At 43.9% G+C, this 24,894-nt stretch overlaps 2 protein-coding genes, 4 non-coding genes and 1 pseudogene across 6 annotated transcripts; 3 read left to right on the forward strand and 4 right to left on the reverse strand.

The window, feature by feature from the left end:
- Window positions 1-2,989: 2,989 nt before the first annotated feature.
- On the reverse strand, window positions 2,990-3,071 carry trnas-uga (transfer RNA serine (anticodon UGA)). The gene has a single exon. It is a non-coding gene; the product is annotated as a tRNA-Ser (tRNA).
- A 315-nt stretch (window positions 3,072-3,386) lies between these two features.
- trnag-ucc (transfer RNA glycine (anticodon UCC)) lies at window positions 3,387-3,459 on the reverse strand. The gene has a single exon. It is a non-coding gene; the product is annotated as a tRNA-Gly (tRNA).
- Window positions 3,460-5,058: 1,599 nt separating this feature from the next.
- On the forward strand, window positions 5,059-5,718 carry LOC145335898 (histone H1-like). Its single transcript, XM_080181631.1, has one exon. It carries the CDS (start codon window positions 5,059-5,061, stop codon window positions 5,716-5,718), a length of 660 nt encoding a protein of 219 aa, XP_080037757.1.
- A 568-nt stretch (window positions 5,719-6,286) lies between these two features.
- Window positions 6,287-6,369, reverse strand: trnal-cag (transfer RNA leucine (anticodon CAG)). The gene has a single exon. It is a non-coding gene; the product is annotated as a tRNA-Leu (tRNA).
- Window positions 6,370-6,996: 627 nt separating this feature from the next.
- On the forward strand, window positions 6,997-7,308 carry LOC145335896 (histone H4). Its single transcript, XM_080181630.1, has one exon. The coding sequence runs from the start codon at window positions 6,997-6,999 to the stop codon at window positions 7,306-7,308; it is 312 nt and encodes a 103-aa protein (XP_080037756.1).
- A 1,651-nt stretch (window positions 7,309-8,959) lies between these two features.
- Window positions 8,960-9,031, forward strand: trnam-cau (transfer RNA methionine (anticodon CAU)). The gene has a single exon. It is a non-coding gene; the product is annotated as a tRNA-Met (tRNA).
- A 6,525-nt stretch (window positions 9,032-15,556) lies between these two features.
- Window positions 15,557-15,968, reverse strand: LOC145335814 (histone H2B pseudogene; annotated as a pseudogene).
- Between the last annotated feature and the right edge of the window lie 8,926 nt (window positions 15,969-24,894).

Genomic DNA, 24,894 nt, shown 5'->3' on the forward strand with positions numbered 1-24,894 from the left:
AGCAGGATTCCGAACACCAACCCTCCTGGAATCCCACTTTAACCGAGCTCCATTCCAAATAAAAACATTTCCCACTGCTGTGTTTCCTGTCACTCAGTCAGGTTCCTATCCGCGTTCTGCTGTCCCTTTTATTCTCTCAGCTCCAAATGTTCCCACACGTTTGCTGTGTGTCCCTTCATTTATAAAATGCTTTTTGACAGTCCATGTTCACATTAACCACATTACCCTCATCAACCTTTTCTGTTACCTAAATCTCGAGCAAATTCATTAAACATAATTCACCTTTATGAATTACGAGTGGTTTCCTTAATTAATGCACATTAGCACAAGCGAGAGTTAATTTTATCTGCAGTTATTGTTTGGAGAATATTCCACATTGCTGAGGTTAAATTTATTGGACTTTTATTGGGTTCTCCTCACAGCCTTTTCTGAAGAAGAGTGTTTACCATTTGCAGTTCTCTGGCATCATGAGCTCGGATCAGGAAGTTTTGCCCAAAGCCCCTGTAATTTCCACCCATATTTCCCTCAGTATCCATGGATCCGTCTCCTCCAGTCACAAGAACACAGTAAATAAGAGCAGACATTGACCACGTGGCTCATCGATAATGTTCCCCCATTCAAGGGTGACACAGTGGTTAGCACTGCTCCTTCAGTGTCAGGGACCCGGGTTCAACTGCAGCCTCAGGTCACTATCTGTGTGGAGTTTGCACATTCTCCCCTTGTCTGTGGAGATTAGATTTATTGGCCATGCTAAATTCACTCTGAGTGTCAGAGGATTTGCAGGGTAAATATGTAGGGTTATGGGAATAGGGTTTGGTGGGCCAAATGGCCTCTTTCTGTACTGTAGGGATTGTATGATTAATACAATTATGATTTATGTATCTTTATACAGTGCAAAGCACAGAGGCACAGCATTAAAACAACAGAACAACAAAACACAGAACAGCAACAGCATCAGACAATACAAAGAGAGAAATCACACGATATTTCTGACAAGTTTTCTAAAGGTCAGTACATTTTCAGCATCAAAATCAGGTAAAACTTTTGAAATAGCAACAATTCTATGTGGGGAGAACAAATTGTGAATATCATCACATGAACCAGATTTCTGTACTTTGTACTGACATCCACCAAAATACAGTCGCTGTGAATAAAGCTTTTGAAGCTGAGGCAATAAGGCCATGTATCAATTTGATAATATTGAACTGAACCATAAATCAGCCTTCTCTACAGATTGCAATTCAAGAATCCTTAATCCCTCATAAGCTATTCCCCTCATGCCTTTCATTTTCCAGTTTTCATGTCTTTGCACTCTCTCTATGAGCTGAATATCTCTTTGAATGTGTGGTTCCAAAGTATGGGTGCAGTATTGAGATGTGGGCATACTCGCTTCTTACAGAGTTTCAGATCTTGGGTTGAACTCCAGTTTACTCATCACTCCCTCGATTCCCCAAGAATCCAAAATTTGCCTATCTCAGCCTTAACTGCAATAGAATCCCTCCAGTGCAGATGGAGGCCACTTGGTCCATTGAGTCTGAACCAACTCTCTGAGATACCATCCCACCCAGAACCTGTCTCAGTAACCCCACATATTTATCCTGCTAATCCCCTTAACTGATACATTTTGGAAACAAAAGGCACCATGCAATACTCTGACAAGATACCACAAGGTAGGTTGTTGCATAAAGATTAAATCTCATGGGATCCAGGGTGAGGCATCTTAATGGATACAAAATTGACTTCTTGACAGAAGCCAGGGGATTGTTGTAGAGGATTGTTTTTCAAACTGGAATCCTGTGACCAGTGGTGTGCCTCAGGGATCAGTGCTGGTCCGCTGTTACTTGTCATTTGTATTAATGATTTGGAAGAGAATATAGGAGGCATGGTTAGTAAGTTTGCAGATGACACCAAGATTGGTGGCATAGTGGATAGTGAAGAAAGTTATCGCCAATTGCAACGGGATCTTGATCAATTGGGCCAGTAGGCTGACAAATGACAGATGGACTTTTATTTAGATAAATGTGAGGTGATGCATTTTGGTAGATTGAACCAGGGCAGGACTTACTCAGTTAATGGTAGGGCGTTGGGGAGAGTTACAGAACAAAGAGATCTAGGGGTACAGGTTCATAGCTCCTTGAAAGTGAAGTCACAGGTGGACAGAGTGGTGAAGAAGGCATTCGGCATGCTTGGTTTCATCGGTCAGAACATTGAATACAGGAGTTGGGACGTCTTGTTGAAGTCATGAAAAACATTGGTAGGGCCACACTTGGAATACTGAGTACAATTCTGTTCACTCTATTACAGAAAGGCTATTATTAAACTAGAAAGTGAGCAGAGAAGATTTACCAGGATGCCAGCAGGACTTGATGGTTTGAGTTATAGGGAGAGGCTGGATAGACTATTTTTTTTCTCTGGAGATAGGAGGCTGAGAGTTGGTCTTATAGAGATCTATAAAATAATGAGGGGCGCAGATCAGCTAGATAGTCAATATATTTTCCCAAAGGTAGGGGAGTCTAAAGGTAGAGGGCACAGATTTAAGGTGAGAGGGGAGAGATAGAAAAGTGTCCAGAAGGGCATTTTTTTTCACAGAGTGGTGAGTGTCTGGAACAAGCTGCCAGATGTGGTAGTAGAGGCGGGTACAATTTTGTCTTTTAAAATGCATTTCGACAGTTACATGGGTAAGATGGGTTTAGAGGGATATGGGCCAAATGTGGGCAATTGGGATTAGCTTAGTGGTTTAAAAAAACAGGGCGGCATGGGAAAGTTGGGCCGAAGGGCCTGTTTCCATGTTGTAAACCTTTCTGACTCAGAGCCCATTCGGCCTAACTTGTCCATGCTAGCGCACGGACACACATGTGTTTCCAAGCTCACCTTCCTGCACCCGGCCTGTAGCCATGCAGCTGAAAGATTGATCGTGATCAAAATACTTCATACCAAAAAATGAGTGTGTTTTTTGAAATACCGGAAGTACACACTTCCTAATCATAACCGCTGCGAGCAGCGCTCGAACCTGCGCGGTGAAACCCCATTGAATTTCAAATCCAACGCCTTAACCACTCGGCCATCGCAGCCACACATTTGTAATATGAGTAATGTTGATATTAACTTCATCAGGCACCGGGATTGTGCAGAGCACAGTGTGTGAGCTGAAATGTGTTTCTCTACTTTTACTTTGTATCTTTGTCTCTGGCGGAGAACTCATTTATCAGGTCAGAGACTTGTTTTCCTGATTCAATATTTCTTCATTAGAAACGAATTACGTCCGAACAATAAATAATAACACCTCTATTTTATTTCTTAATTGTTAAATGTTGCGTTCCGTCTGTTTTTGTCCACTTGGTTTAAAACACAAGATGCTGCGGGTAAGAATCTAAATAAATTATCTATGCGATGGCCGGGAATCGAACCCGGGCTCAACTGCTTGGAAGGCAGCTATGCTCACCACTATACCACCATCGCTGACGCTGGTTTAACATCAGTTATTTAAATCAGCTGTAATTATGGAAACAAATTAGTTGCTGATTTCATCACACACCAGATACATCCACAGCACAGTTTGTAAACTGAACCTGTCTTATCTCGTTTTTCTGGACAGTTTAAACCACCTGTTTTACTATTGTTTCTGACTGGGAAATCATTGTTTAGTTTTCAGGCTTGTTCTTTCATTTAAATAACTGAAAGCAAATTGAAACTGGATTTTCCATTAGAAACACACTGTTGATGAGAATCTTTAGTGAATTTTATTTCAGAAATGCCCACCTACTGTTGGGACCTGCGATAACTAATTAAATAAATCACCACTCTGATGGTCAGGAACTGACCCTTGGTCAAATGCTCTCACAGTCACCACTCCATCACCATCGCTCACCTGGCTCTGTCACCCACTCTGTAAGAAAGTCCAGCTCTGACAGTGAATCTGGTTCCCTCCAGGTCCAATCGGAGGATGGTCAGAAACTGTCACTGTCAGAAACTCCATTATCAGCGAGTGTGGGATGGTTATTTAACTGGCTGTCACTGGTTGGTGAGGTTGTGATTTACTGTTACCTGTCAGTGCCGGAGAAACAAATAAAACAGGAAATCTAGAGACTCCGAGAGCAGATAATTTGTATTTTCACCCTAAACAAACACAGTGATGTCTGTAATCACTATAATAACTGAAAATAAAAATAGAATTGGTTCTTGCCGCGGAATCTGGTTAACAGATGTGGTTCTTCACCACATGGACTGCAGCGGTTCCAGAAGGCAGCTCACCCCCACCTTCCCAAGGGTAATTAGGGATGGGTAATAAATGCTGACCCAGACAGAGACACCCACATTCCATGAATGAATTGAAAGACAATCTGCGGGGAGCGGCCCTCAGAGTGTTTAACAGTTACTGAGGTGAAAAACTCTAACTAACCCCCTGGAATCCGGAGCAAAGGCCGGAAGGAGGAGAAATTCCGTCCTGGGACCTTCCATTGGGTGAAAGTTTTGTCCTGTGAATGTGTCGATGTGAATATTGTGGAAGAGAGAGTGTATGAAAGGAGCGGGCGGGTCAGACTAATCCAACTGTGTTTGTGTGTCTGTTCTGATCATGAGATCTCCGAGTCTCTCTTGTGGAAAATAAAACCATTTTTCAATCAAAGATTCCCCCTAATCCCCCTGCTGAGCCCCAGAGTGAGATTTCAAGGCAATTGTTTCGCTAAATGGAAGATTTGAGTGGAAAAGTAGAGAACATGTCAGCTATCGCGTGTGAGAGCGGGATCAGTGCAGCAGGAAAACGGGTTTCAGTGGAAAACGGAGTCCTGAGTTCGAGTGAAACCTTTTCAACAGCAAACATTGGAGTGTCAGAGACATGAAGGGTGTGAGCTGGATGTGTGGAGAGGCGGAATTTGATTGGAATGGGAGATTTTGTGAGGAGAGAGAAACACAGAGAGGCTGGAGGAGCCGAGAGCTGACAGCAGCTTGTCTCTGCTCCGTCCGCTCTCTGCCTTTAAGTTGCTCTGTGCCGCCACCACTGGTTTCATTCCGGATCCAGTTCTGACTCTCCTGGCCCAGATTTTCCAGCCACTCTCGGATATGACTGAAACTGCAGCCGCCCAAACGGCTCCTCCAGCCGCTCCCGCTCAGGTGAAGTCTCCCAGGAAGAAGAAGGCGGCTCCCCGATCTGCCGCTCCCAAGTTGGGCGAGCAGATCCTCAAGGTGGTGGCGGCTTGCAGCGATCGCAAGGGGATGTCCCTGGCCGCCATCAAGAAAGCTTTGGCCGGCAGCGGAGTGGATGTGGGGAAGCGCGGCTCCCAGATCAGGTTAACTATCAAGAGGAAGGTGGAGAAAGGCTCTCTGGTGCAGACAAAGGGACAGGGCGCCTCCGGCTCCTTCAAACTGGCTAAGAGGGAAAAGCCGGGCAAAATGGGAAAGAAGGTGAAGAAAGCCACAGGCAAGAAATCTTTAGTGAAGAAAACAGCGGCCAAGAAGGTGACAAGAAAGAAAGCCGCCGCCAAGAAACCCGCAGCCAAGAAAACTCCAGTGAAGAAAACTCCAGTGAAGGAAACTCCAGTGAAGAAAACAAGCAGCAAGAAGGCGGCAACTCCAAAAAAGGCGCTGAAGAAAGCAGCCCTGAAGAAAAAGTCTCCTGTGAAGAAGGTCACGAGCGGAAAGTCGGTCAAAAAAGTGAGTAAAGCGAAGGCCAATCCCAAAGGGAAAGCAGCAAAAGCGAAGAAAGCCTCAGGAAAGAAGTGAAACAACCCGAGAGCAAATTGGAAACCTCTGAAACCCCCCAAAGGCTCTTCTCAGAGCCACCCACATCTCTCAGGAAAGAGCTGATCCCGCAAGAAAATGATTCCTGTCCCGCGGGGCCCGGCTCATTCTCAATAGAGATCAATTCAAATTCAGACTAAAGCAAAACAACGGTAGATGCTGAATTTCATTGAGAATTTCACATTTGTTCAATCGCCACTTTCTCTCAGAATAAAGCTGTCTGGTAGATTCAGTGTGAGACAGGAACACTGGCGGCGAAACACCGCATTCCCCACTCATTTTTAATCCAATCCCTGCAGGGAGGCCAATCGGCCCATCGAGTCTGCACCGACCCACAATCCGGATCCCCCATTCATTGACCCTACTTCCCCCCGACACTCCGGGACAATTTAGCATGGGCCAATCAACCTCACACACACCGGGGGGAAACCGGAGCACCCGGAGGGAGCCCAGGGAGAATGTGGAAACTCCACACAGACAGTGACCTCAGCCGGGAATCGAACCCAGGTTCCTGGCGCTGGGAGACGGCAGTTCTCAGCCCAAAAGTCAGTGTCAGGAGTGGGATTCGAACCCACGCCTCCAGAGGAGACTGCGACCTGAACGTAGCGCCTTAGACCGCTCGGCCATCCTGACTCCCTTCACTTTAACACAGGGAGATTTCCCCCAAACACCTTCAATAAAGTGTTTGAAAACAGCTGGAAGCGGATGTGGGGGAGGATGTTACTGAGGGAGATTCTTGCTGTAGAATAGACTGTGTTTCGGTGGGAATATTACTGACTGGGAATTATAACAGGAGCAGGTTTAAAAACACAAAAGGACAAAGTCACCACCCGAAACCTTAACTCTGTCTCTCTCTCTCTTCACAAAAGCTGCCGGATTATTTGCAGCATTTTCTGTTTCGATTCCAGATTTCAAAGCTCCGGGTTTGTGGAAACTCTTGAGTGTGAAGGGCGGCTCTGGAAGGGTTTGTGTGGGGAGCTGGCTTTCGTTTCCATTCTTAATAAACGGGTTGAAATTGGCGGTTGCAGAAACTGGAGGTGGAGCTGAAAGATCAGGGGCCGTTCTGTGTGTGTGTGTGTGTGTGTGTGTCAGGCCGGCTCTCTCCTCCCTCCCGCTCTGGGTTGAATCTTCACTCTGTCTCCTCCCCACTCTCTGCTCTCACTCCGCCTTTCTCAGTCAGGTCGGGGCGGCCTGTATAAAAGGAGCCTGAAAGAGTTCCTCTCTCTCAGATTGGGCAGTGATCGGAGTGAAGAATCCATCATGTCTGGCAGAGGGAAAGGAGGCAAAGGACTGGGGAAAGGCGGAGCCAAGCGGCACCGCAAAGTGCTCCGTGATAATATCCAGGGCATCACCAAACCAGCAATCCGCCGCCTGGCTCGCCGTGGCGGGGTCAAGCGGATCTCGGGCTTGATCTATGAGGAGACTCGCGGGGTGCTGAAGGTTTTCCTGGAGAATGTGATCAGGGATGCGGTCACGTACACTGAACACGCCAAGCGCAAGACGGTCACTGCCATGGACGTGGTGTACGCTCTGAAACGCCAGGGCCGCACTCTCTATGGATTCGGCGGCTGAACAACTCGACCCTTTTCCAGCCAACACACAACAAAGGCTCTTTTCAGAGCCACTCACCGCCTCACAGAGAGAGCAGTGACCTGGGGACGGGGGGGAGCTGGGACAGGCTGCTCAGTGTTTGAGATGCAGCTTTGCTTTGTTTGGGTTCCGGTGCCGGGAAATCACCCAATTGAACATTTCATTTGGAGCAGGATTGTTGTTGAAATGTTTCAGTGGATTGTCTCAGCAGCCCCCAGTTGACATGTGCCCTGAGTGAAAGGCCACCTCACTCCCTGTCTAATCACTCAGTGTTTGGATAGAGTTTCTAAAAGCTTTCTCTGGAATAGCGGGAGTTTAGGAGCAGCAGCCGGTGAATCGTTCACTGGAACCAGTGCCAGTTGTGATGCTATTTGCCCCCCAGACGGTTGTTTCCTGCACTGAAGCTGACAGGCTTTGGGAAACTGCTGAGTTTCCGCTCAGTCATTCACAAAACCCGCAATTCCCGCAGTTTGAGCCGCTCCAACCCCCAGCCTGCTTCTGATTGGCCATCCTCTCCGCATCGGAACCAATCGCACAGCATCGAATGTGAACATTGAGCCAATCATGAAAGAGCTGCCATCTCCTGTTAACCAATCTAGTCTTTCAATTCCCGGCACAGAATCTTCCCAGGACTCTGAAACCTCTCCATCTTCCAATTAACTCTCCGTTACATTGAGCTCTCTCCAATCCTTTGATGGTTACAGTCAAAACCATCCCGTTAATAATTCTACCGCAATTTAATTTTAAAGTGCTTTTATTAAACCTGCCATCATTTCAGTTTCCGAGGAATAATTCCGCAAATCCACCTTCTCCGCACATGTTTGGAGTGAGGATTGAGAATTGTGTCAGTCAGGGTCAGAATATGAACCATGTCTCAAACAGTAACCCCCTCACACCGATATCACCATTACAGAAACACTTGTACATTCGGACAGACAATAATTAACACTTTTCCAGATACAATGACTGGCTTTGAAAACTGATGGGCTGCAGATGACTGTCCTCACAGACTGTCACACTTTAAACAGTTATATTGGAAATCGGATCATTTCAGTTCACTGGGACGGTTCCCCCAATAAACAGCAGAAACATACTAAAGTATTTTGTCCACAGCAGAGAGCACAGTTCCACAGCAGGGATCACAGTTCCACAGCAGAGAGCACAGTTCCACAGCAGAGAGCACAGTTCCACAGCAGGGAGCTCAGTTCCACAGCAGAGAGCACAGTTCCACAGCAGGGAGCACAGTTCCACAGCAGAGAGCACAGTTCCACAGCAGAGAGCACAGTTCCACAGCAGAGATCACAGTTCCACAGCAGAGAGCACAGTTCCACAGCAGAGGATCTATTTAGAAACAAGGAAGGAAAATTAAACAAGAAGAAGTAGGTTAGAAACAGGAGATATCCTGGGATTGACATGAATGATCAGTCAGTCCATTCTCCTTTGCCTGTGTGTGATCTTGTGTATCCTGACTGTCTCTCGCTTCATCTCTCTGTCTTTCTGTGTGTTTTCTATTCTTGGTGACAGTGGAATTGTGGCGCCGGGGGAGCAGCCGAGCGCATGCGCTCCAATGATGAATGCGGAAGTGAATCTCTGTGACGCATTAATACCAGCTGGCAGGTGATTGGGATTGTGGAGCAGAGTGGCGCAGCGGAAGCGTGCTGGGCCCATAACCCAGAGGTCGATGGATCGAAACCATTCTCTGCTAGTAGCTTTTTAGCAACAGCAAAAATTATTACTTAGCGGCTCCTTCAAAATGATTTGACATTCCCGTCCAGGGTGCAGTAATTTTCTTCCGCTTCTCGTTACTAGTTAACATTTGAATGAGTAACAGATCGCTGAAATGTCATTTACTCACAAACAGACACAAGCTGTAAATGTTGCAAAGATACACAAGCCGAGGGCTTTCCCTTTCAGCCCGTTTCTCCCAAACAGCTGACACAGGCGTGATGATCCGAATGATCTTGAATTATTCACTATCACTCTCTGATTGTCCGAATTGAAAAAAAAAGCTACTTTTTTAAAAACGAAAACAATCTAGTGAAGTTTAGACATATTAGCTGGACTATTTCTGATCTACAGGGCACCCTGCAGTCAGTCACCATGCTGAGAAGGACAGCAGCGTCCTCCCTGTGACATGTACTATCGAGAAGGACCAGAATGTCAGCACAGCGGAAACAGCATCAGGTTAAAGACATAATTAATCATTATTTAGACAGAAATCACTATTTTTTCTTAATTACTGATTTAAAACATGAAATTCAGCTCCCACAATCACCATAAGCTGAGGAAGTGAAGTTTCCTTTCTTTCGGCTTGCATTAGACACACATTGTATGAAATACTTTTTTCAGTCTCTGATTGTTTCCTTGATTTGCCTGTTCATAGCTGGATGGATTTTAACGTGTTCAGTTTAGAACACATTTCACCCTTCTCGGCCTTACTTAAGGTTAAAACTGTAACCTGTGAGTGTCCTTTCTCCTCACACTGAGTGTCTGCCTCTAACATATTGTGGTCACTCAGTACTTGATGTTTATTTACTGTCAGATTATTAATTAATCCTGCTCTCTCCTCATTACTGAAATTAGTGGAACCTTTTGTCTTGTGCTTTCCAAAGCAGGGTGGAGGGCAGGAGTGATTCAGTAATAAAAAAATTTTTGCTGCAAGGCTAAAGGGAGTGGGAAAGGATTAAGTAACAACACACAGAGATGTGTCTGAAGGAGGTGTGAATGGAAGAATGATGAAGAGCTGCCAGCTGAAAGCAAAATCAAGAGAAAATATAGATTAAAACCAAAAATCAAAATAAAATGAAATCACTTACGACAGTTACTGTCATATTAGAAATACGGATAGGAGTCAGGCCCAGCCTGCAGGTGCAGCAGGTGGTCAGGAAGGCGAATGGGATGCTGGCCTTCATAGCGAGGGGGATTGAATATAAAAGTAGGGAGGTCTTGCTGCAGCTGTATAGGGCACTGGTGAGGCCGCAGCTGGAGTACTGTGTGCAGTTTTGGGCGCCGCACCTGCGCAAGGATATTTTGGCCCTGGAGGGAGTGCAGAGGAGGTTTACTAGGCTGATACCGGAGTTGAGGGGATTGAGCTATGAGGAGAGGCTGAATAAACTAGGCTTGTACTCGTTAGAGTTTAGAAGAATGAGGGGAGATCTCATTGAGACGTATAAGATGATGAATGGGATGGATAGGATAGAGGTGGAGAGACTCTTCCCGCTCAGAAAGGACAGTAGAACTAGGGGGCACAGCCTCAAGATAAAGGGGGGCGGTTTAGAACGGAGTTGAGGAGGAACTTCTTCACTCAAAGGGTGGTGAATCTCTGGAATTCCCTGCCCGTTGAAGTGGTGGAGGCTGCCTCGCTAAATATATTTAAGACGCGGATTGATAGGTTTTTGATAGGTAAGGGGATTAAGGGTTATGGGGAGAGGGCGGGAAGGTGGAACTGAGACACGACAGATCAACCATGATCTTATTGAATGGCGGGGCAGGCTCGAGGGGCTAGATGGCCTACTCCTGCTCCTATTTCTTATGTTCTTATGTTCATTCAGCCCCTCAGTCCTACACCATCGTTCAAGAAGGGGAGGCGATGGTCTAGTGGTATTATAGCTAGACTATTAATCTGGAAACTCAGCTAATGTTTTGGGGGCCCAGGTTTGAAACTCTCCACAGCAGGTGGTGGAATTTGATTTCAATAAAAGGTAATTTGAAAATAAGAATCCAATTTTGATGATGGAACCATTGTTAGAAAACCCCATCTCATTCACGAATGTGCTTTAGGGAAGGAAATCTGTTGAACTTACCGTGTGTGGCCTTCATGTGACTCCAAAGTGACAACTCGATATGTGGATGGGCAATAAGTGCAGGTCAATGATGCCCATGTCCAACAAATGGGTTAAAAAAGATCATAACTAAGGTAATTGTGGCTGCAATCCTACTTTTCAAACTTTTGCAGCAACCCTTGACTCCTTTGTATAATCTGTCTAATTCAGCCTAGAACATATTCAATGATCCAGCCTCAACTGTTGTCTGGGAAAGGGATTCCACTGACTAACCATCCTCTGAGGTGAGATGAGAGTGACTGCCCTTGACATCAAAACAGGATTTGACTGAGTTAAACATCAAAGATCCTCAGCAAAAGGAAAGTCGATGGGAACCATGGAAACCTCTCCACTGGTTGGAACTTTATCCAGCATAAAGCAAGATGGTTGTGGTGGTAAGTCATTTCATCCTCAGGAGATCATTTCCCCAGTTTGTCAAGTTACTGTCCCAGACCCTTCCACCATAAGGTCAGAACTGGAGATGCTGACTGATGACTGTGGAATGTTTAGCACCATTCAGGACTCTTCAGTTACTGAAGTCGTCTATTCCCAAATGCAGCAACAACTGGAGAGTATCCAGGCTTGGGCACGGAATGGCAAATAACAATCACACCACACATGTCCCAGACAAAGACCGTTTCCAGCAAGAGAGAACCTAACCATTGTCCCTTGACATTAGTTGAAAATATATCGCTGAATCATCAACTATCAATATCTTAGTGATTACCTTTAACCAGTAACTGAACTGGGCTAGCAATGTAATACAATGGCTACAAGGCAGCTCAGAGACACATGATCCCATGGTGAGTAACAAAGATCCTGACTGCCAAACACTGTTCACCACCTACCAGGCACAAATCAGGAGTGTGATGGATTAATCTCCACTTGCCCAGGTTAATGCAGCACCAGCAACAAGCAAGAGGTTTGACACCATCCCAGACAAAGCATCCCTCATGATTGACACCCCATCTGCAAACACACATGCCCTCGACCACTGACACACAGTGGCAGCAGTACTTACTAGCTCCAAGATGAGCTACTGGAGCTCACAAAGGTTCCTTCAGTAGCACATTCCAAACAAACAAACACTACTGTCTAGAGAAAGACAAGAGCCGTTGACTCAGAGGAACACCATTAAATGGACCTTCCCCTCCAAGACATTTACCATCCTCACTTGGAAATATATTGCTCTTCCTTCACTGTGACTGGATTCAATCTGTATCTGTCATTCTCTGGTGCAATATATCTGTACCATATACCATATGTATCTTACATTTTCTGCTGCAGGGTGTATGTTGTGTCTTTGTTTGAGCCTGTGTTTGGACAGGAGTTGAGGAAGGGATTTTGTCTATCAGTTACTTTCTGATATTGCAAGTGAATTTGGGACTCATTCTGAATCTCTTAAGAATAGTGTGTGTGAACATTCAAATTCTGAGCAGGAATAGACCACTCAAGTCTGCTCCGCGATTCTATAACATCATGGCTGATCTGATTTGAACATCAACTCCACACTCCTGTCTAACCTTAATACATTTTACCTCTTTGATCATCAACAATCTATCTCCCACTGCCTTAAAGACTCCATTTCAGTTACTGTGTGTGTGACTATCAGTCAGTGCTATTGGATATGAATTTAAACACAATTCTGAATAGGAATATTTCTGTTATCACATGGGAGTGCAGTTCTCAGTATTCTCTGAAATGAGTTTGGCAGATATTCTGATCTGTCACAAAGATAGAATATTCGGGTAGGATTCATGTTTCTGTCTCTGGTACCATACACAATTTGGGGTTCATTCAGCATCTGAGTATTTCTGCTGTTGTTTCTAAGCTTGCAAATGATGTGTATCGGTCAGACTGTCATAATGTGTGTGAGTATGGGATCATTCTGAATCTGTTACTGGTACTCAAACTCTGGGATCCTGCTATGTAAGTGTGGTAATCAGATGTAACTTTCAGTGGTTGGTGCTGTATGTGCAGCATGACATTCATTCATCTAACACTGAGCGTGTGTTTGAGAATTATCGTGTATCTGTCAGGCTCTATGACACAGTGTGAGTATAGGATTCATCATATGATCTTCATTTTATTTATAAGTTTGGATTCATTCCATATACATTTCCAGCAAAGCAACAGCCCACTGATGTGTAGGTTTGAAGCAAACAATGTGAGTGAGTTTCTACCCAGCATTAAATCTCTGTCAGTGTGAACACAATTGTGAAAGATAATGTAGTCCTCAATCTGATACTGGATTGCTTTGCAAGTTGCACTCAGGTTATTCACATTGATTTTGTCTGTGACACTCAGTCTGATTCTGAGTAAGAATTTTGACATGAATGTAAAATGGAACTCAGTCTGAAATTCATATACTATCTTCCATCTGGCTCTGCGTGAATGGGGAGTTCAGATTAGTTAATAACCTAAAGTTCAACTCATAGTTATCAAATTGATATTGTAACTTTTAATTTCATAATCTGGGTGAACTTTCAACTGGAATCTGAATTTGTATCTCAGGTTATACTCACTCTCATAATATCTCAATCTGAGAATGTGTTTGAGATTAGGCTTTGTATCTAATGTATTTGAGTGTTCACAAACTGGGGCTTAATACAGCCACTGTAAACCTCTGATGTGGATGGTATTTAACTTGAATCTCAGTACAATATTAAGGTGCATTGTGTAACTTTACCAAAAACCATTTGTGAGTTTTATCAGATATTTAATTTGGAGCAACAGCTGCCCTATTGTTGGACTGACACAGGGATGATCCAATAGTAGGTGAGAATTTGGACTGGGATTTTTGGATCCCCTTCTTAATGGTACTGAGTTTGATTTGATCTGTTGGGATACAGTGAAAGGTATTGCTTCTTGCGTTGTAAAGATAAAGCATACCGTTCATAGAGTACATAAGGGAGAAGGAAAGGAGAGGGTACAGACTGTAACGTTAAAAACCAATTCAGCAGCAGTGGGGTTTGAACTCGACTATCCGGGGTATTGATTCTTATATCCATTGGATCTGGAGTCCAATATCTTCACCACTCGGCCATCCTGGTACGAAAACTGGTCATGGTTTCGGCACAACATCTGTCTGTCCTGCTGTCTGGGTGTGTGGAACTGATGAGCTGTCTGTGTCTCTGAGCTGTCAGCGACAATGTCCGGACTGTGTGTGAGAAGGAGTTGGCGACACTCTCCCCTGGAACTTGTGTGGAGGAAACATCGCGTTTGTTTTGGGTCTGTCAGATATTTCTCTGTGGAAACAAAGTCCATTGAATAACTCCAATCCAGATTGGGTCAGTTTCATCTCTATTAATAATCATTGGGAGCGGTTTGTGAGGCTGCAGCCAGACTCCAGCTCTGATTGGTCACTCTTGTTTCTATCCAATTCTTAACCAATCACAAAGCGAGGTAGTAGAAATGGGAGGTTTTGATTGGTTTACATTTTCAAATTGGAAAAACCCGCCAATTTCAGTGCAGGAAAAATACAAAATAACCGAACGCCTTAATGTTCAGGAAACTATTTCAATCTCACACTTTCTCATCTGTTTATTGTATTTTCCCCTCACTGAATCCTGCCGCTATTTTAGGAACAGTTTGAATGTCTCAATCTCTTATCTGGAACCGGCGGGAATCAGACCCCGCTCAGCAATTTAAAACCGAGCAAATCTCAGCTCAGTGGAAAAGCAGAAACAGAGAGATTCCCAACCAACCCCCTTCACACAGGCTTCACAGGGACAGAGAGAAACGGCTGATTTCTGATCCTCTCCCCTGAAAGCGGCCGGGAATGTTCCAATGGGAAGTGTGGAGAGAATCCCCGGCCCTATCCCGCCGGTGGGACAGGCAGCTTTGTGTCCGGAGAATAGGGAGGGCCCGGGGGGGGGAAGCGGATCTTAAAGCGCTACAATGGACTCAGGTCCTGTGTGTGTACAAATCTCACTGATTCCGTCCTCTGGGAAAACTGTGGAATAAACAGATCAGCCCGAGAATAACCTCTTCATTCCCGCCTTTACTCTGTTCCCGGAGCGGCTCCCAGATCACCCGAAATAACGAACAAATAATTTTATAATGAATTTAATTCCGCTGCTGCCAAACTGTGAATATAGTTATCAGTGAATCTAAAGAATTACCTTCCGATGTGGTGTTTCTCCTCATTGTCCATGACAGATCCCAGACTGGGGTTTATAATCCGCTCTCAGTTCAGTTTGATTGTCCCTTCAATGTGAAAGTGTGTGTAAGGGGCGGGAATGAAGTCCCATTCACAGCATTCTGTAACGGGACAAATCTCTATCCTCCAGAAAGAGATTTCTCATTAACTCAATAAGGGAAAAGATGGCGCAGCTTTTTCAGAGATTGTGGGTGGCTCTGAAAAGAGCCGTTGTGTTTTGGGGGGTTTCTCAGTCCATTGGGGGGTTTTACTTGGAGCTGGTGTACTTGGTCACCGCCTTTGTCCCTTCCGACACGGCGTGCTTGGCCAGTTCCCCGGGCAGCAGCAGGCGCACGGCGGTCTGGATCTCCCGGGAGCTGATGGTGCTGCGCTTGTTGTAATGGGCCAGGCGGGAAGCCTCACCCGCGATGCGCTCGAAAATATCGTTGACGAACGAGTTCATGATGCTCATGGCCTTGGAGGAGATGCCGGTGTCGGGGTGAACCTGCTTCATCACTTTGTAGATGTAGATGGAGTAACTCTCCTTCCGGGATCTTTTCCTCTTCTTGCCGCCCTTTGTTACCGGTTTCTTCATCACTTTCTTCGCTCCCTTCTTGGGAGCTGGTTTCGAGGTTGGTTTCTTCTCATCAGCCATCTTCAGTTTCACACAGAAATAAAGCAAACCCCTTCCGAGCGCTGATTAAATAGACAGTCCCACAGATCTATGTTAATGAGGAATTGGGAAAGCAATGATTGTGATTGGACATTTCAAAAGTTATTCCACTCACTTCTCAGGGGTTCATTTGAGTGGATACGGAAACAGACCAATCAGATTGAGGGGTTTCCGCCAATCACAAACCTCCTTACTACAATCAGGAAGTACATTTTCCAAAGAATCTCCAGGCCCAGTTTCTCAGTGTGGAAAGATCCACCGGGAAATGTCCCCTGGCTGTCGGTGTGAGGGACCCTTCTCCACAGAGGGACTGTGCGGGAGTGTGGGATTCCTTCAGGAACTGTGAATCTCTGGTAATGTGTGTGAGTGTGGGATTTACTCACTCTCTGATACAGTGTGTGAGTGTGGGATTGACTCACTCTCTGATACAGTGTGTGAGTGTGGGATTGACTCACTCTCTGATACAGGGTGTGAGTGTGGGATTGACTCACTCTCTGATACAGTGTGTGAGTGTGGGATTTACTCACTCTCTGATACAGTGTGTGAGTGTGGGATTGACTCACTCTCTGATACAGTGTGTGAGTGTGGGATTGACTCACTCTCTGATACAGTGTGTGAGTGTGGGATTGACTCACTCTCTGATACAGTGTGTGAGTGTGGGATTGACTCACTCTCTGATACAGTGTGTGAGTGTGGGATTTACTCACTCTCTGATACAGTGTGTGAGTGTGGGATTGACTCATTCTCTGATACAGTGTGTGAGTGTGGGATTGACTCACTCTCTGATACAGTGTGTGAGTGTGGGATTTACTCACTCTCTGATACAGTGTGTCAGTGTGGGATTGACTCACTCTCTGATACAGTGTGTGAGTGTGGGATTTACTCACTCTCTGATACAGTGTGTGAGTGTGGGATTTACTCACTCTCTGATACAGTGTGTGAGTGTGGGATTGACTCACTCTCTGATACAGTGTGTGAGTGTGGGATTTACTCACTCTCTGATACAGTGTGTGAGTGTGGGATTTACTCACTCTCTGATACAGTGTGTGAGTGTGGGATTTACTCACTCTCTGATACAGTGTGTGAGTGTGGGATTGACTCACTCTCTGATACAGTGTGTCAGTGTGGGATTGACTCACTCTCTGATACAGTGTGTGAGTGTGGGATTTACTCACTCTCTGATACAGTGTGTCAGTGTGGGATTGACTCACTCTCTGATACAGTGTGTGAGTGTGGGATTTACTCACTCTCTGATACAGTGTGTCAGTGTGGGATTGACTCACTCTCTGATACAGTGTGTGAGTGTGGGATTTACTCACTCTCTGATACAGTGTGTGAGTGTGGGATTGACTCACTCTCTGATACAGTGTGTGAGTGTGGGATTTACTCACTCTCTGATACAGTGTGTGAGTGCGGGATTTACTCACTCTCTGATACAGTGTGTGAGTGTGGGATCATATCTGAGTGTTGGATTCATTCTATATTTGAGTGTTGGACTCATTGTGTATCTGTTGGATGGTGAGGCATGTGAGTGAGTGTATTGATTCTTTCCCAGGGAATATAAGGCAGTGCTGATTTAACTGTGCATATGTCACATACACCATGCTGGATTTATTCTGTACTTGTCACTTTCTGAAACTGGATGTAAAAGAGATTCATCCTGTCGCTGTCATTCTCTAACACTGTACATCAGTGTGAAATTGATTGTGTGGTTTCTTTCAGTCTGGGCTTCTTTGTCTGAGTGTGAACTTTTCATTCAATGTCAGTGTTTGGTACTGTGTGGGAATGTGAGTTTAACTCTGTACCTGTTAACATCTGCTGCTGTAAGGGTACACGGATCTCAATCTGTATCTGTCAGTCTCTGGTGCTGAATGGATGTGTGGAATTCATTCTGTATCTGTCAGTCTCTGGTGCTGGATGGATGTGTGGAATTCATTCTGTATCTGTCAGTCTCTGGTGCTGAATGGATGTGTGGAATTCATTCTGTATCTGTCAGTCTCTGGTGCTGAATGGATGTGTGGAATTCATCCTGTATCTGTCAGTCTCTGGTGCTGGATGGATGTGTGGAATTCATTCTGTATCTGTCAGTCTCTGGTAACCAAAAGAAAATATGTGGAAAATCTCAGCAGGTCTGGCAGCATCTCTAAAGAGAGACAAGAGCTGATGTTTTGAGTCCAGGTGACCCTTTGTCAAAGCTTTGACCTGGAGAGAAGGCGGGGGCGGGGGGGGGGGGGCGGGGGGGGGCAGTGGTGGAGAGAAGTGGGGGAGGCAGACAGAAAGGAGAGGCAATATCAAAACCAGGTTCTTAATGGGGGAGGCAATTCATAGACAGGTTCTGAACAAGGCCAGGGGGACACAATGGCAAGAACTCATTATTCAACATCATTGCTGTTTTCACTCCCAAACCGCCGGGAAGGGGCCTCATTTAGTTCCTATCTCCCAGTGTTTGTTATTATTATTATACAGTGAACAGCGGAAATATAACTGCACAATAACCATGAGAGCAGCTGTACAAACAAGATCTACTGCAGGCAGCAGGTGGGGAGTGGGAAGGAGAGGTTTTAAACAGTGGCTGCTTGTTTATTTTTCGATATTTGGTTAAAGTGGGAGCTGGAAATAGATATCTGACCCGTGCAAGAGTTACTGCTGCTTCACACAGCTCAACTCAATCAGCAGTGCACGGATTGGGCTGTTTCTGAATGTCACAAAATTGTTTTAAACTCTCCCCAAACACCCAGTGAGTAAAAGCAGTTTGGTATATTACTGAAATGATCTCAAATATTGTCTGTGCTGAAGGTTTTCCTTTTACCCTGGTTCCTAATAATTATTATTTGTGACATTGACAACTTTTGTATCTTTTATTTCATCTGTTCCTCAGTTTAGTTAGTTATTTTTCTTGTTGCAGGCAGATATTTGAAGGATTCTGATGATTCCTCAGAACAAGCACAATTTCATCAAGCCAGTTCCAACACAAAGCAGTTCCAGTATCATTCACAGAGCACAGAGATACTGCCAACTCATTAGGTTCACTGTCACAAAGAGAAGGATTCAGCCCCACACTGTTTGCAAGGTAAGAGACAACTTTTCAATCCAGGAGTTGAACAGGAAAAGAGGATTTATTTTTAATTTCCTTCCCTGCCAATGTGGGACATAGGATCAGGAGTGGGCCATTCAGCCCATTGAGCCTGTACTACCATTCAATCTGATTATGGCTGACCATCTCCTTCCATGCCCTTTCCCCACTCTATCCCCAATTTCCCTTTATGACAGTGAGATTTCGAAATCTATCAATGTCTACGTTAATGTTCACCCTGTGTGTGAACTTCTGCAGCCCTCTGAGCTACAGAATTCCAAAGGTTCACAAAGTTAAGTTAAAAAAGTGCAGATCTCAGTCCAAAGAGGATTTGCCCTTATTTTAAAATTGTATTTAGGCTCCCAACCAGGGGAAACATCTCACCTGCATCTACCATGTTTACCCTTTTAAGTACTTTGTTGTTGCCAGTGAAATACAGGCCCTGTTTCCCCAAGTTTTCTTCATGAGACAGTCCCGCCATTCCTGGAACAAATCTGCTAAATGGTCACTACACTCCCTCTGAGGCAATAATATTCTTCATAAGGTGAGGGGTCCAAAACTGCACACAGTATTCCAGCTGCAATCTAATAACTCTGCTGTCCAACTAAACCAATACTTCACTACTCCTGTACTCAGATCCTCTTACAGTAAAGACCAACGTACCATGAACCTTCCAAATTACCAGCTTCATTTCCTTGTTAGCCTCCAGTGACTTCTGAATGAGAATAGTCATGTCCCCTAGTACATCGACACTTTCTAATCTCTTAGCATTGAATTAAACTCTGAATATCTGTTCCTTCTACGGAAATGGAAAATCTCACACTTTCTACATGATGTCCCATCCACAATGTTCTGAGAAGTAATGAGAGGTTCAGAACATTGCAGCTGGAATATCATCCACCTGAAGCTGCTTTGTATCTTTCTCCCAACACACATTCACACTGAGCTTTGTGTCAAGTGCAAACTTCTCAATATTACATTGGACTGACAGGTAGATACATTAATCATAGAATTTTAACAAACACACCCACTCACAGATATAAAACGTGTTGGTCACAAATTGAATAACAATTCATAACCAAAATAGACAAAAAATGTTGTTGTGATTAAAAAAAAGCAACTAATTACCTCAGAATATAGCCATTGATACATTTTGTAAACCAATCCAAAAATCTCAGTGAGTCAAACTGAAAGATGTAATGACAATTCTGTTACTACAAACTGCAGTAATTAATTCCCAGGCTTTGTATCCAAATGTTACCATTCACAGAGCTCGAAATTGAATACCATTGCACAACTTACAAACAGCTACTGAATATAAACCATGACTGGGAAATGTACCCAAATCCATATGATAAATTAAATCAAATGGCAAACAAATATCAATGCATTATAATTTAAATAAATAGTTTCTAATACAGTGCCTGAAATGCATGTAAATTTAAAGTGCAAAAGTATCCCAGATTTCAATACATCACAATGAACAACTGTATGAGGATTGATTCTTACACTTGCATAGATAACAAGAGAATCACAGATGTAAAATTAATCTGACATTCACAAACTCCCAAGAGACAGATGGGAAGAACAAGGAATTCCATAACATACTTGGGAATGACAACTACAGAATGATTCTTACACCCAAACATTCATCAGAGGAAAAGTGAAGCAAAATGAACTCCACACGCACACAGTATCAGCAAGTAACATTTACAGAATGAGTCCTGTCGTCATACACAACACTACAAGGACAGAGATACAGAAGGAAAATAACTTTGAGCTGCTGTACCCGGGATGGATACAAACAGTATAAATCACACACTCATGTAGTTACTCAAAGTCTGAAGACTGCAAAACTGAAATCAAACTCATGTTGACTTCATGGCAAACTCAGGAACAGATTTAACCCCATATAAACATACAACAGTGGAGACTGACATCGTGCCTGAGTCACAAATTCATGTTCAGCTAATCTCACACATGCAGATAGACAACAGACAGACAAATACATGATAAAAATGTCTTTTGTATACAGTGTCCAATACTTACAGGCACAAAATTAATCTCCTTCTCTACAAGAGATGGAGTGATGAGATTGAGTCCCACACTCAGCCTCACTGAGTAGTTGCCGTGTATCTCACAGATGGTACACATTGTGCTCCAGTGGCTGAGGGAGTAAATGCTGAAACTGGTGTGCAAGTGAAACCCAAAATATTATTTTGTATTTGAGATTCTTTTATGTTATTGGAGATGCATTTTCCCAGTGAGTGGAGAGTACTGCATCTCTGACCTGACATGTGGCTTTTCAATTGTGGAAAGTCTTTGGGGAAATAAGGGGTCAGTCACTGGCTGTGAACCTGCTCTGCTCTATTTTTAAAGCTCAGTAAGAAGTCTTACAACACCAGGTTAAAGTCCAACAGGTTTATTTGGTGGTAAACACCTCTAGCTAGTGGCTTTGTTACCAAACAAACCTGTTGGACTTTAACCTGGTGTTGTCAGACTTCTTACTGTGTTTACCCCGGTCCAACGCTGGCATCTCCACATCACTGATCATTCCAAAGAATCACCCACTCAGTGAAATAATTCCTCCCCATCTCAGTCCTAATGAGCTGCCCCTTATTCTGAGTCTGTGTCCTTTGGTTCCAAACACACCAGCCAGGGAAAATGTACTTCCTGCTTCTACCCTATCGAGCCATGTAAGATTGTTGTATGTTTGAATGTCAGCACCTCCCATTCTTTTAAATGCCAGGAAATAAACGCCTGGTGTTTCTCGTTTTTACTCAGACAATAATCCCTCCACCCAAGGAATCCATTTAGTGAACCTTCATTCCACTTCCTCTATGGCAATCATGTTTTTCTTTAGGTCAGGAGAACAATACTGCACACAATAGTCCAGGTGCTGTCTCAGCAAGACTCTATACAATTACAGTAAAATATCTTTACCCCTGTATTCAAACATCTTGTAATAAAGGCAAACATTCCATTCTCCTTCTTAATTGCTTACTCGAGCTGCAGATTAGTTTTCTGTAACTCATGAACAGGAACAGTCAAGTGCTTTTGAATTTTGACACTTTCAAGCCTCTCATCATTTAAGGAATATTCTGCACATTACATTCCATCTGTGAAATTGTTGCCCACTCTCTGAGCCACTTCAAATCCCCTTGAGGAGGTTTTGCCTCCTCCTCACAACTCACACTTCCACCTTATTTTGTGCATTCTCCAAAGTTGCAACTGTTGTCTTTAATCCCTGCATCCCAATGATTGATATAGGTTGTGAATGTTGGAGCCTGAGCACTGATCCTTGTTGTACTCTACTTGTCATTGTCTGCTAACTTGATATGACCTATTTATTCCTATTCTCTGTTTCCTTTCCTGTAACCAGTTCTCAATCCAGGCCAGTATTCCCCATGTGCTCTGATTGTGTTTATTGACCTCTTGTGTGGAAACTAATCAAAGGATTTCTGAAAATGTAAATATACCACATCAGCTGGTTACTCTTGATCTCGTTGCTGAAAATGCTAGTTGCATCTTCAGATCTCCAACAGGTTTGCTAATCCTGATTTCACCTTCATAAGACCACCAGGAATTGTTATAGTAGAATCATAGAAGATACAAGCAGCAGTAGATCATTTGGCCCTTGGAGCTGCTCCAGCATTCGTTTTGATTGTGGCTGATCATCAGAATCAATATTCTGATCCCTCCTTCCCCCGATATCCCTTATCCCTCGAGCCCAAAGAGCTAGATTGAATTTATTCTTGAACTCGCCTGAACTACTTTCTCTGGTAGTGAATTCCACAGATTGACTAAGCTCTCAGTGAAGAAGTTTCTCCTCGCGTTTTGCCTCAACTCAGGTTATGTTTCCTGGATTTGTTGACACCTAATATAAAAACAAAGAACCAAGAGGTAGGAAACAGAATACTGTATTTGCAATCTGCAGATTGACAAGAACAGCATAAAACATTGCTACTCATAAAATACAACAGCTACAGAGTACAATCCACATCTTCCTCACACTGACAGCAAAAAATAATACTCACATTGCAACAATTACCAGATTCTGCAATAAAGACACACAGACCTACCACACACACTGACAGCAGGAAAATGAAATCCTTCCATGCCAGAAACAGAGAGGGACAGAATAAAACCCTTTGTCGTAAAGCAGAAAATGACTGACATGGATTGAAATCCAAATTTATGTTTCAGGAACTTATAAACAATCCACACGTCACTAGCAGTGTGTGCTAGATGTTGAATAACGAACATGCCCAAGTTAATAGTCATGATAGGTAGGCTGGTGTCTCATCTCTATTTAGTGTTTGAGTGACTAAGTGACGTTTCATAGAATCCCTACAGTTCAGAAGGAGGCCATTCAGCCCATCGAGGCTGCATTGACCACAGTCCAAACCAGGCTCTTTCCCCGTAACCCTTCTAATCCCCTGACGCTCAGGGGCAAGTGTTGATTTGTTGGTTAGTGTCGACTTTAATTTGTTACAGTCCAAGTTGTGAACCTTTGTCATGTGATCCTTTAAGATGGTCACTGGGAAATATCAACCTCAATGGGAACTGTAACATCACAAATAACTGAGACCTTGAGAATTAGTGGGAAAGACACACTCCAAATAATAGAACAGCATGATGGGAAAATACCAACACCCTTATACCAAAGACTGATATACACAGATTAAAAACCTACCCACGTGTCAGAAATAAAAGTGTGCAGTGAAATCACACACACAAATCCCAAAACTGAAGCGCGGCTAGAAAAAAAACACAAGATTTTCCATTTCAGAAACCACCAGGTGCCAAATGGAACACAGAATAACATCCCAGGACCAACATACTGAAAAGCCCACACTCTTAAATACTGAATGTTAGAGAGAAAATAAAACAGACGGGCATATATCAGAGATTGCAATTTCTGGATTAAATCTTAATATCACTGACCACAGACTGACAGAGATAGAAGCAACATTGAAATATCAGATACTAACTGACACAGCATGAATCCCACTCGCACAGGGCTGACAGAGAAGCATTTGGAAATAGAATGTCGAGGAAATTCCTAGCTCAGAATAACTCAGGCAGAGACGTTCAGAGTCAGGCGTCAGGAGAGTTTATTGTCGTGATATCACGGAGAGTACACCTCAGTCAACACCGAGAGAACTCTGAATTTTTGAACAAACCCGCGCTATTTTTATACAGTGAAATAAACAACTCTGCAAGCAGGTTACAATACTCCCTATTATCCTTACTATCTCTATTACCCCTTTAATCATTGTCCCATGAATTAAAAGTATGGTCCGAGGACTTATCTACAGTGTCCTTGGTCTAAATCATCCTACAGTCCCTGTCCCTTGTGATTTACCGTAACTAGATAGAGAAGAAGAATGGTGGTTTATTTTTCTATCCTCCTAAAGGCAGATGGCCCGCTATCTGGCCTTTAGACCTTGAGTGTCTGCTAGGCCCTGTTTTTCTAACCCTGCCTGCTTCAGCTAGTTTCTTGATTTTCAGTATAATGGTGAGTATATAGTGAATCATTAACCCTTTAGCTACTGCTGCAGCTTTAGCCCCTACTATAGCAAGTCCGTTTAAAAACAGACTTACTTTTCTATGCGACCTAATTGCTTATATGAATCTAATTTCTTCTACATAGAATGTGTGTATCCTGTTGTGGAATCGTTCTCGCATTGTTCCTTAACTGGCACCGATCCCTCAATGCCACCCCCACCCCCACCCCCACCCCCACCCCGCTCTGCTCCGCTCCCAAGAACTCGAATTGTGTTGAACAGTAAATCACCCTCCGGGATTGTTTCTCTAATCCTCTCTGAACACCTTGTAGTCAGTAATGTCCAATTCT

The sequence above is a fragment of the Carcharhinus amblyrhynchos genome, unplaced genomic scaffold, assembly GCF_965287045.1.
Source record: "Carcharhinus amblyrhynchos unplaced genomic scaffold, sCarAmb.v2.hapA scaffold_42, whole genome shotgun sequence".
Classification (NCBI taxonomy): Eukaryota; Metazoa; Chordata; class Chondrichthyes; order Carcharhiniformes; family Carcharhinidae; genus Carcharhinus; species Carcharhinus amblyrhynchos.

Coding starts and splice junctions, on each gene's coding strand:
- LOC145335896 (XM_080181630.1), top strand. CDS start 6,997: ATGTCTGGCAGAGGGAAAGGAGGCAAAGGACTGGGGAAAGGCGGAGCC.
- LOC145335898 (XM_080181631.1), top strand. CDS start 5,059: ATGACTGAAACTGCAGCCGCCCAAACGGCTCCTCCAGCCGCTCCCGCT.